Source organism: Meles meles, chromosome 8 (genome assembly GCF_922984935.1).
Source record: "Meles meles chromosome 8, mMelMel3.1 paternal haplotype, whole genome shotgun sequence".
NCBI classification, from domain to species: domain Eukaryota; kingdom Metazoa; phylum Chordata; class Mammalia; order Carnivora; family Mustelidae; genus Meles; species Meles meles.
The window spans coordinates 13,518,636-13,529,986 of NC_060073.1; the positions used below are offsets into that span (position 1 = coordinate 13,518,636).

Genomic DNA, 11,351 nt, shown 5'->3' on the forward strand with positions numbered 1-11,351 from the left:
TCGGTTTTCCCATCTGCAAAGGAAGGTTGGGGCGGACACACTCCAAAACCTCTCCTGGGCGGGCCTCCAGGCCGCGCAGACGGGGTTTCGAATCCGGGCGGCCTCTGAGGGGACTGACTCGAGCGCGGGAACCTGACCCCGCCATCCGCCAGCTTCCTCCAGGCCTCCCCGACACCGCGGTTTCCGAAGTGAAGCGTTTGGGCGCCGGGGCGACTAGGATAGTCGCCGTGACGCCGGCGCCCTGGGTGCGGGCGGCTCATTTCTCTCCGCAGCGCGCAGTGTTTGTCTTCTTGCCCCACAGGCTCCTTTCTACTACTCCACAGGGGCCACCCCTGTGCAGGACGTTGGGAGAGACACACACGCGTCCGTGGGAAGCCCGACAAGAGAAAACTACAGAATTTCTCTCCAGAACCTAGTCCTCCACTGGAGAGGTGTAATTTCTAAGCAGCCCTACACCCTCCCATCTTCACATCAGGTGCCACGCGGTGCGAATTGAATCACAGCTGCGCTTCCTTCAGGTCCTCCTGGGCGGTTGACGCTCTAGGAGGCCGCCTCGTAGGCGGGCCGGGCTCGTGTCTCTCTAGCCAGCTCACGCTCTCTATGGTCCGTGCACGGCTTCCGGTGGCGGGACGCGGGGCCGCGCACGAGGGAAAAGCTTCCCCAGCGTCCCCCCCATCCCCCTTGTCCCCGCCCCCCCTCCCGCGTCCCCCAGCGCGCCCACCGCCCGCACCTGGGCCGTCGCGAGGCTGCAGCTTGAGGAGGTGGGTGGTCGCCGGCCCCGTGCCCCGAGAGGGCGCGGGCCCCGCTCCCCCCGCGGGATCCTCAAGATGGACCGTTCCGCGTTCGAATCCACGGGCAGCGGGCGAATCCATTTTAGGGGGCGGGGGAGCCGCGGGTCCAGGGCCGCGGCGCGGTGGAAGTGCTGGGAGGGAAGCCTTGCACTCGGAGCTGGGTCGGGGCGCGGCTGAGGGTCAGGCCCCGGGGTTCTGCTGCCCGTTGCCATGGCGCCCGGTGGAGCGCCCCGAGCCGGTGTCGGGTCCCGCTGTAAGCGCTCCTCCAGGCCGGGTTCTCCAGCCCCTGCTGGGCCTGACTTCTTGAGGTCTTCAGGGCCCGCTGTAGGTTCCCAGGCAGAGGAGATTCTGAGACATCCCAGGCTCCGCCAGGACTTGCCACCTGGCTCCATCCGTGGACCGAGTGAGATGTTGTCTTTGATATTTGTCTAGCCTCCTAAATTCAGATTCCCAACGTGCTGAGTGCCCGGACACCCACCCAGGAGTTGGGGCCCAGCTCCCAATTGAGGCCAACAGGGGCAGATCAGTATGGCGGAAACACTGGAGTTCAACGACGTCTATCAGGAGGTGAAAGGCTCCATGGTAAGAAGGACCTGGGCTTTTAGTAAAGGCTGAGAGAGGGAAGGAGGAGTAGACCATTCGTCCATTAGTAAGAGCTTGCTTTGATGATGTTGCTATTTTAGAAAAGGAGCGGGAGGATAAGGTGTAGTTGGTGTTTCCCCCAACAAAAGGCAATGCATACAAATCTTCCTGCCCCATCCAACCGGGTTAAATCGCCAAAAACTCATCGTGAATTGAAAATACTGTTTAAGTAGAAAACATATTTAAAACATCTAACCTGATGAACATCGTAGGTTAGCTTAGTCATAAACAGGTGCAGAATGTTTTCATCGCGTACAGTTGGGCAACACCATCAAACACAAAGTCTACTTTATAACAAAGTTTGAACAGCTCAAGTAATTTGTTAAATACTGTCCTGAAACAGTGAAACAGAACTGGTAGAGAAGGGTGGTATGCATATGGGTTGTTGACCCTGGTGATTAGCTCTGGTGATTGTGTGGCCGACTGGGAGCTTATGGCTCGCTGCCAGTGCCCAGCATCAGGGGACGATTGTACCACCTGTTGCTAGCTTGGGAAAAGATAACAGATTCAAAACTCAAATTATGGTTTCTGTTCAATGTGTATCATTTTCACACCATCATGGAGTTGAAAAATTCTAAGTTGAGCCATTGTAACTCACAAAGCGTTTGTATAGGAGTTCTAGGATTGCAGTTTGAAAGGGACTGTTCGTGCTGCTCTATCCCAAGGGCACACTAAGGACCTGCAGGAGTTTTGGATGCCTGGGTTTGGTTTTAGGATCCAGATTTCCTGGTTGCTTGTTTCTTCTTCCTCACCCTCCCCCCTGCATCTGTTGGTCCTGCATCAGGGTCTGGCCAGCCCAGTTGTAGGCATTGTGCCCCATACACAGTGTGTATTGTATCCTTGCATTTGGGCCTGTTTTCCCAACAGAACGATGGCCGGCTGAGGTTGAGCCGCCAGGGTATCATTTTCAAGAATAGTAAGACGGGCAAAGTGGACAATATCCAGGCCGGCGAGTTGACTGAAGGCATTTGGCGCCGTGTCGCCCTGGGCCACGGACTTAAACTGCTTACGAAGAATGGCCATGTCTACAAGTATGACGGCTTCCGAGAATCGGTGAGGTGTCCTGTGGCCATAAACCTCCTTTTACTCTGCCACCTTGTGTAGTGTTCTAGAAAGAGTTGGGGCTCTTTTGGTAAGCATGTAATTGCTAGTTTTGGCCCCTCAGAGCAGGGCCATTATGGCCATTAAGCAGTGTTCAGCCTTGGGTGTCTTGTGTTTGACTCCAGAAGGTTTTCTACCGTTGTGATTTTTTTGGTGGTTTCTGCTCATTGCCTTTGTCCAGATTTAGAATCTTAGTGCTTTAGCTTGAGGTTTGTTTTTCTGTTTTGAATTGTTTGAGTTAAATGCTTTACTGCATGTTAATTTCCCTTTCATTAAAGCACTGCCTGTATAACGTCAGAGAGCATGGGGAGGCCCATGACCAGGAGATGACCATACTTTACGCCTCCCTTACTCTGAGATCCAGCCTCTGGCCATAGCTTCTTTCAACAGCTGGGTTTCTGATAGAAGGTAGATTGAGGGCAGTTTCTCAGAGAGAATCCCAGAATGTTTCTGCAAAGGCCACAAGGATTTGTAGGGACTTCTCTCTCTCCTCTGCCCACAGGAGTTTGAGAAACTCTCGGATTTCTTCAAAACTCACTATCGCCTTGAGCTGATGGAGAAGGACCTCTGTGTGAAGGGCTGGAACTGGGGAACGGTGAAGTTTGGTGGTGAGTCTGGGGAAGACAGGTTTGGAGAAGAAGATAGGATGACGGGTTGCAGCCTTTACCTTGTTTTGCTCTTTTTCTGCTACTGTTTCTCATTTCCTGTCAGTTTGTGATTCATCATAAATTTATTGAGGACCAATAGTGTATGAGGCACTGTGTCTGGTCTTGGGGGTATAGTGCGGCCACATAGTCCAGTGCTTTGTCCTTGGGGTGGACAGTCTGGCGGGACTGTTGTTTTTGCAGACTTGAGGGGAGGAGCTTGTGGTTGATAAGCCCTTTCCCCTCAGGGCAGCTGCTGTCCTTCGACATCGGTGACCAGCCTGTCTTTGAGATACCCCTCAGCAATGTGTCCCAGTGTACCACCGGCAAGAACGAGGTGACACTGGAATTCCACCAGAACGATGACGCGGAGGTGTCCCTCATGGAAGTGCGCTTCTATGTGCCGCCCACTCAGGAGGATGGTGTGGACCCAGTTGAGGTGAGGCCTCCCCTTGTCTCCTTGAGAGCAGATGGTGCTGAGCAGGCCCTGGCTCGCCTGGAAGCAGGGTCCCTGCTGCCTGATCACCAGCGTGTACTTTTGCAGGCCTTTGCCCAGAATGTGCTGTCGAAGGCGGATGTGATCCAGGCTACTGGAGACGCCATCTGCATCTTCCGGGAGCTGCAGTGTCTGACTCCCCGAGGCCGTTACGACATTCGGATCTACCCCACTTTTCTGCACCTTCACGGCAAGACCTTTGACTACAAGATCCCCTATACCACGGTGCTGCGTCTCTTTCTGCTGCCCCACAAAGACCAGCGCCAGATGTTCTTTGTGGTAAGCAGAAACCATGGGGGCTGGATCTCGTCCTGGTGTTTGCCCAAGAGATCCGTCTTGCCGGTGTTTGGTTAATGAGCAATTCTTGTGGAACCCTGATCTGTGTGCAACCTTGTCGGCTCTTCCTTACCAGATCAGTCTGGATCCCCCCATCAAGCAGGGCCAAACCCGTTACCACTTCCTGATCCTCCTCTTCTCCAAGGATGAGGACATCTCGTTGACTCTCAACATGAATGAGTGAGTATGTCCTTGAGTTCATGTCCTTCCACTGTCCAGGCAGGAGACCGGTATGTCATTAGAAGGCAGCAGCACCGGTGACCTCGCCTTCCTCTCTTTGTAGGGAAGAGGTGGAGAAGCGCTTTGAGGGCCGGCTCACTAAGAACATGTCAGGATCCCTGTACGAGATGGTCAGCCGGGTCATGAAAGCGCTGGTCAACCGCAAGATCACAGTGCCAGGCAACTTCCAAGGGTGAGAGGGCCGGCCTGGGGTCCTGGCCTGACCAGGGGGCAGGGGCGGGGGGCGCTATGCTGTGTCTTCTTGGTAAACCCCACCTGGGCTGGGAACACAGTCTCCTAGAGGTCCGGTTGGGTCAGAGCATGACGGGTGTCAGTTGTCTCCATTAGAGCAGCATAGTGGGTTTTACCCTCAGGGCCTGAGCACATGTGTGTCGCTGCTGAGAGATGTGCGTTTGGCTCTGTGCCTCCTGCTCCTGGGGAGACACTGACTGGGCTCCCCACCTCTTCCACCAGGCACTCAGGAGCTCAGTGCATCACCTGCTCCTACAAGGCAAGCTCAGGACTGCTTTACCCCCTGGAGCGGGGCTTCATCTACGTCCACAAGCCACCTGTGCACATCCGCTTTGATGAGATCTCCTTTGTCAACTTTGCCCGTGGTACCACCACCACTCGTTCCTTTGACTTTGAAATTGAGACCAAGCAGGGCACCCAGTATACCTTCAGTAGCATTGAGAGGTGAGAGCTTCTGCCAGTCGCTTCATGGGAATCCTGGTCTGGACCGAGCCTCTATTGGGAAGCCTGGCATGGCGTGGGGGCCTTTCTGGGACTATGACTCGTCCCCAATTTTTCAGGCCTTGAGCAGAACTTTTCTTTTGCTTCCCTGGGATTTGGTCCTTCTTGGAGTGGCCAGCCTTTGAAAGCCTCTCCCTGGCTTGCTTTCTGTACTTAAATTGTTGCCCATATTATGTGTTTAGTACTAGCCCTTCTTCACTCCCCCCATGATGGAAATGCTATCTCTCCCTTTCCTGGAATGAGCTCTGTGCCTGAGAAAACAGCAGCTAATGTTTATTGAGTGCTCAGTGTGGGCCAAAAGTCTTCAAACGTCTTTCCACTTCCTCCTCACGACAACCCTGTGAAGTACAAAATTCAGACTAGCATAAAGGTGTAAATGTCCCTTTCTGTGATGTCTCCCCCCTGCTTTGGGCATATCTGGTGGATAGGTACACACCCTCCCCACCTTTTCTTTCCCAGACACTTGAGATTCTGCATGTTCCTTTTGCGACTAGTGTCTGACTCTTCTTTACCACAGTCCTCTGGGGGCTCTCCGAGCTGTTAGCTTGGGTAACGTGGTCAGCACCTCCCGACCCAAAAACCTGTCCTGGCCTGTGGGTATTAGGATAGAGTGCAGCCCACCCTGGGCATGGGCCCCGCCTGTCTAGTAACCTGGTTCATCTCACCTCACAGGGAGGAGTATGGGAAGCTATTTGATTTTGTCAATGCCAAAAAACTCAACATCAAAAACCGAGGACTCAAAGAGGTACCTGTGTGTGAGGGAAGGATGAGCCTCTTCTGATCTGTCGGGGGGGGTAGAGGGAGCGGGGATTCTTTTGCCTTCTTTTTCACTCTGTCTTTTCTTCTTACCCTTATAGAAAAAAGAGGTGCGTGTGACCCTCCCCCCTTCCCGGTGCAGGTTTCCTCAGCATGACCTTAGATCAGTCTCGCTGCTTCAGAAGCCCCCAGTGGGGCTGGGAGAGGGAGGGGCTTGGACTAACCCGGTTGGCAGGAGGTTCTTGGGCATAGGCCCTGCACGACGCTGTGTGTGGACCATGCAGCCCCAGGGTCTTCTGGGAGCTGATCTTACTCACAGGCACGGGTTCGGGGGTGCTTTTGAGTGTGCAGGGTTCTGGCGCCAGGGTGACTTGGCCCTCACTCACATCTCTTCCCTGGCTAGGGCATGAACCCAAGCTACGATGAGTACGCCGACTCTGATGAGGACCAGCACGATGCTTACTTGGAGCGGATGAAGGAAGAGGGCAAGATCCGGGAAGAGAATGCCAACGACAGCAGCGATGACTCAGGAGAAGAAACCGGTGGGCTTGCCTCAGCAGTGCTGGGGCATGAGGGCGGTCAAGTTCTTGCCTGGGGCCAGAGCTGGGCCTCTGGGGAGGGGGGCAGGGTCTCTGGGGCAAAGCTGATGCATCCTGTTCTTTTTCAGATGAGTCATTCAATCCAGGTGAAGAGGAGGAAGACGTGGCAGAGGAGTGAGTTTTGGTTCCACTCACAGGGGTGACGTGGAGGCCTATAAGCTTAAGGGGCCAGAAGATGTCTGGACATTTCTCATGTCTTAATGTTAGCTACTGACCCAGGGGGGAAGAGCAACCTTTTCTGAGGTATTACCGGAAATGCTTTGGAAATTGTCAGGGGCTTTGCAAGTGCAAGGCACATAGTAAAACCAAAAAGGCAAGTGGGGAGAAAATAGGAATAAGAGCCAGCACCTGCCCACTTTCTTGCTGTGATTTTTGGGGTGAGTTGTTGAGTCTCTGTGTCCTCACCTAGGGCCTCAGGTGGTCCCCCCTTGCTGTATTGGTCAAGGTTCCTGATTGCCAAGTCAGAAACGTGACTCAGACTGACTTTAGCATAAAAGGGAGTTTTGTAAGTTCACGTAACTGGAGAGTCCAGGGATATAGTGGGCTTTAGGTACTTGGACCCAGACGCTCAAAAGTTGTGGGGATTCTGTTTTACTTCCTCTGATTTTCTTATTTTTAGGTAAGTTTGGCCCATGCAGTGTCACATGACCCTCAGAAGCTCTGGGCAGGCTTAATGCTATTGGTTTAACACCCAGAAGTGCCTCTTCTCTCAGGGCAGCAGTGAACAGCATGGTCACTGCCCCTTCCTGAGTTACCAGGATGTGTGCTGATGTGCTAGAACTAGGCATGTACCCACCCTTAAATTCTGGGGGTGGAATGAGCCCGTCCTGAGTGGGGGCAAGGTGGTTCCCACAGAAAATTAGGAAGAATTTCTTTCTTTATCCAGAAGAATTGGAAATGACTGTTGGGTAGCCAAAAAATCCAACTTACCTCCTGCAACCCCAAATAGATCTGTAGAGCTATATATGTAGATACATGGTGTATATATACACATATATATATACGTACATATACATATATATATAGGCCTAGCTTATGTATATAGGAGTTTGCTAGTTCTGGTTGCCACATACTTATGAAGGTCAGTGAGCAGATGCTTGCAAAAATCCCTTGAAAATCATCCAGCACCATACAGGTGTAGTGTGGGTCTGTCTGTCTTCTGAGGAGTTCCATGCCTATCCGATAGAACTTAATTATATGGGTATGGACGGACTTGGACTGAGGTCATTTTCCCGTTTTATATATACGTATTTATACATATATATATTTAAAGTAATATCTACATATACATATAAAGTATGTATACATATATATTTTTAAAGTAATACCTATACCCAAGGGGTCTCGAACTCACAATCCTGAGGTCAAGAGCTGCATGCTCTTCCAACTGCTAGTCAGGTGCCCCTAGATTTTATTTTATTTTATTATTTATCTTTAAAACGTCCCCCCCCTTTTTAAAAAAGATTTCATTTATTTATTTGACAGATAGCTCACAATAGGCAGAGAGAGACGGGGAAGCAGGCTCCCTGCCAAGCAGAGAGCCCAGTGTGGGGCTTGATCTCAGGACGATGGGATCATGACCCGAGCCAAAGGCTAGGCTTAACCCACTGAGCCACTCAGGCGCCCCTTCCCTTTTCTATAGTAATTATCTCTTTATCAGAAAAGACTGGAGTGGATTAAGACAGCTAACTCAAAGGAAGTGGTGAAGAGTACTTGGGTCGTGTTCCAGGCAAGATAAGACCCAAGTGCCTGTCCCCAAGAGTGTGGGGATGGCCTGGGTCAGCCCATGAGCAAAGAGAGCAGCTGAAGCCCACTTGTTATTTTGTCTTCCATTGGCTGACTGATGCCACGGCTGGTGTGGAGAAGGGGCCAGGGTGGGGAGGGGACAGCTGAAGCCACTTTAGCTGTGAGGAGGAAGCAGGATGGGGACCAGTGGCCAGGAGGCTGTCCGGTGGTCCCACCTGCCCTTTTTTTGGCAGGTAGCTTCAGACTTGTTTCCCTCCTGTCCTGTGGCCGCGGGGTGCTCTCCTTCCTGGGTCTAAGTCTCCTCTCCTTGGCAGGTTTGACAGCAACGCCTCAGCTAGCTCCTCTAGTAATGAGGGTGACAGTGACCGGGATGAAAAGAAACGGAAGCAGCTTAAAAAGGCCAAGATGGCCAAGGACCGAAAAAGCCGCAAGAAGCCTGTGGAGGTGCACACTCAGAATGGAAGGGTGGTGGGGAGCCATTCCCTTTACCTTTTCCTGTCTACCACCAGTAGGGCCTATCAGGTGGTCCTTCTGGGGCTGCTTTGTGTAGCCAATGAATATGACCTTGAGGAGTATCTTGGAAATTTTTCTCTCTGGCCTTTGGACTAATTAACATCTGGGAGATCTGAATTAGGAGACCAGTTTCTGTCCCAGGAGCCTGAGGCAAGGGGTCCCTAGTGAGTGAGGTAGTGGGTACAGGGGGAGGAGACAGGGTTCCTGGCCTTGGGAGCTCTCAGTCTAGCTTTATGCCTCTTCAGTCTTATTTTTTTTCCCTGAGCAAGTGATCTAAATAATTTGTTTTGGAGAGGGTTGGTGTCTGTGATAAATAGATGGCTCAAGGCATTTGGATTTTATGTAGGTGAAGAAGGGCAAAGACCCCAATGCTCCCAAGAGGCCGATGTCTGCCTACATGCTGTGGCTCAATGCCAGCCGAGAGAAGATCAAGTCAGACCATCCTGGCATCAGTATCACAGATCTTTCCAAGAAGGCAGGCGAGATCTGGAAGGGAATGTCCAAAGAGAAGAAAGAGGTGAATGGCAGCAGAGATGAGGGGTGGCAACTTAGTAACTGATAGAGGGGGCAGGGATGGGCCATCGGTGCACCTTTTCTGTCTAGATGTTGCCTGCATCAGGAAGAGGGCTCATTCTTCTCTTTTTTTCGTGGGTCTATGTGTGTGTGTGACAGGAGTGGGATCGGAAGGCTGAGGATGCCAGGAGGGAGTATGAAAAAGCCATGAAAGAATATGAAGGGGGCCGGGGTGAGTCTTCTAAGAGGTGAGTGTTGGGAACAAAACAGCCCAGTAAGTGCTTTTCGGCATCTATTTATGTGGGTCTAGGTCGAGAATTGGGGTGTTAAAGATAATAGATACCTCTGACTGCTGTCGGGCAGTGCTTCTCAAGTCTGGGTAGGCAGTTGCCCAAGTATGGGTAATGTGCTGGAGAATTCCTGAGGTCACTGGATAAATGGGGCCCTTTTCCTATAGAGTTAGTTTTATTTGAAGGTGTGGAGGAATTAACAAAAAATTGTGATGGCACATAATTCACATGAAACTTTTTAGGATAAAGCAGGGGATGTCAAATCAGTTCATGTGAGACCACTTCAAGTTCTGGCCTCTGATTTTTCTGGTTATTTACTTAGGAGGCTCTCCCTTGGGGCACTTGGGGCTCACCCGGCTGGCTGTTTGCATTTATAGTGAGATGGGCAGTGTGGCTGGGAGTGAGAGAAGCCCTGTTAAAGTTAGGGGTGGATTGGTTTTGGTGGGTGAACTTGAAGGTCCAGGCCCTTTTCCCTCTTGCTGCTTTAGGGACAAGTCAAAGAAGAAGAAAAAGGTAAAGGTGAAGGTGGAAAAGAAATCAACACCCTCAAGGGGCTCATCATCCAAGTCCTCTTCAAGGCAGCTAAGTGAGAGCTTCAAGAGCAAGGAGTTTGTGTCCAGTGATGAAAGCTCTTCCGGAGAGAACAAGAGCAAAAAGAAGAGAAGGCGGAGTGAGGTATGGCAGGTTTGGGGGTGAGGGGTACCTGAGGCAGAGGGGTGCATGTCTAGGGTTGGGTTGTGGGTGGTAGGTCTGTAAGAGTAATGAGGTGGAATAGAAGGGTGCACACGGGAGGTTCTGAAGGCCAGTGCTGCATTTGGGGGTGGGTGGGTATGGGATTAGGGGTCCTTCACCACTGGAAAGTGGCTCCCTGGGAGGGCCCTTAAGAGACCTTTGATTTTCAGGACTCTGAAGAAGAGGAGCTGGCCAGTACTCCCCCCAGCTCAGAAGACTCGGCATCAGGATCTGATGAGTAGAGAGGAGGAAAATTCTTTCTCCTTGGGCTTGCTCTGTGACACCTGCGGTCTCCCCACCCATGTTTGGTACCAGTTTCTCCTATGAAATGTAGTCCTCGGGTTTTGTGCCATCTTGACAGGCTTTCCTGGTGGAATGCACTTCGCTGAGGCAGCCGGGGAGGCGTCCTCCTCTGCTTCCCAAGGGTGGCTCTTTATCATCTGGGGAGAGATTGGGTGGGGCAGTGCGGTGCAGGGTGGAATTCTGGGCCTATTCTCCCCACCTTAGGGCTGCTGCTTCTCCTGTTCAAGTTGCTGCAGCAGGGGTCATGTGAGGTCAGGCCTATAGCTCCTAACGGGGGCCTATTTCTACTTTTATTTTGTATTTCTGGTCTGTGAAAAATCAACATTTAATAAAGGGAACTGACTTTGGAAACCATGTTCTAATGCCTTCTCTCTAGCCCTGTTGTATCGCCCATTTTCGGGGGGGTGGTGCTTACCATACTGCTGTGACCCGGCAGGGCCCTGCCGGCCAGACGGGAAGCAAGCCTCCAGGTACATCCTGTTCTGTTCCCGGTTGGACGAGCATTGGTTTTCACAGTTCTCTGCCGGGATGGGCCACCTGAGAGGCTAGAAATGAGAGCTGATCTGATTAGGAAGTCTCTCTCACAGTTCCACTCCATTAGCCAAGCTGAAGGGAGGCCGCTTCTGGCCCAGCCCTTCATCACCTATGAGTCAAGGGTCTTGCACAAATTTAGATAATGGAATCAGGATTGACCAGCCTTCTTGCGGCGCGGGGCAATGGAAACCCGAGCCTGGAGAGACGAGACACGGACGATGAGTGGGGGGGTGGATGGGGGTGCAGAAAAGGTGTGGAGTATGGACGAAGCTTTTGTCGTGGGGATTGGGAGGAATTTACGTCCAGGAAGGGGACATAACAAATAAGTGAGGACCAGCTAGGGAAGCAGAGCTTCCAGTCGTCCTCACGGTGGCTCCACGTCG

The 11,351-nt window shown here is 52.1% G+C and overlaps 1 protein-coding gene across 1 annotated transcript; it reads left to right on the forward strand.

Annotated features, from left to right (window-relative positions):
* Positions 1–620: 620 nt before the first annotated feature.
* Positions 621–10,788, forward strand: SSRP1 (structure specific recognition protein 1). Its single transcript, XM_046017130.1, has 17 exons — positions 621–761; positions 1,224–1,373; positions 2,301–2,486; positions 3,037–3,142; positions 3,427–3,617; positions 3,723–3,953; positions 4,087–4,190; positions 4,294–4,422; positions 4,704–4,925; positions 5,655–5,727; positions 6,142–6,280; positions 6,406–6,451; positions 8,398–8,527; positions 8,943–9,113; positions 9,269–9,357; positions 9,888–10,074; positions 10,302–10,788. Exons 2-17 carry the CDS (start codon positions 1,320–1,322, stop codon positions 10,371–10,373), a joined length of 2,130 nt encoding a protein of 709 aa, XP_045873086.1. The 5' UTR covers positions 621–761; positions 1,224–1,319; the 3' UTR covers positions 10,374–10,788.
* Positions 10,789–11,351: the final 563 nt, after the last annotated feature.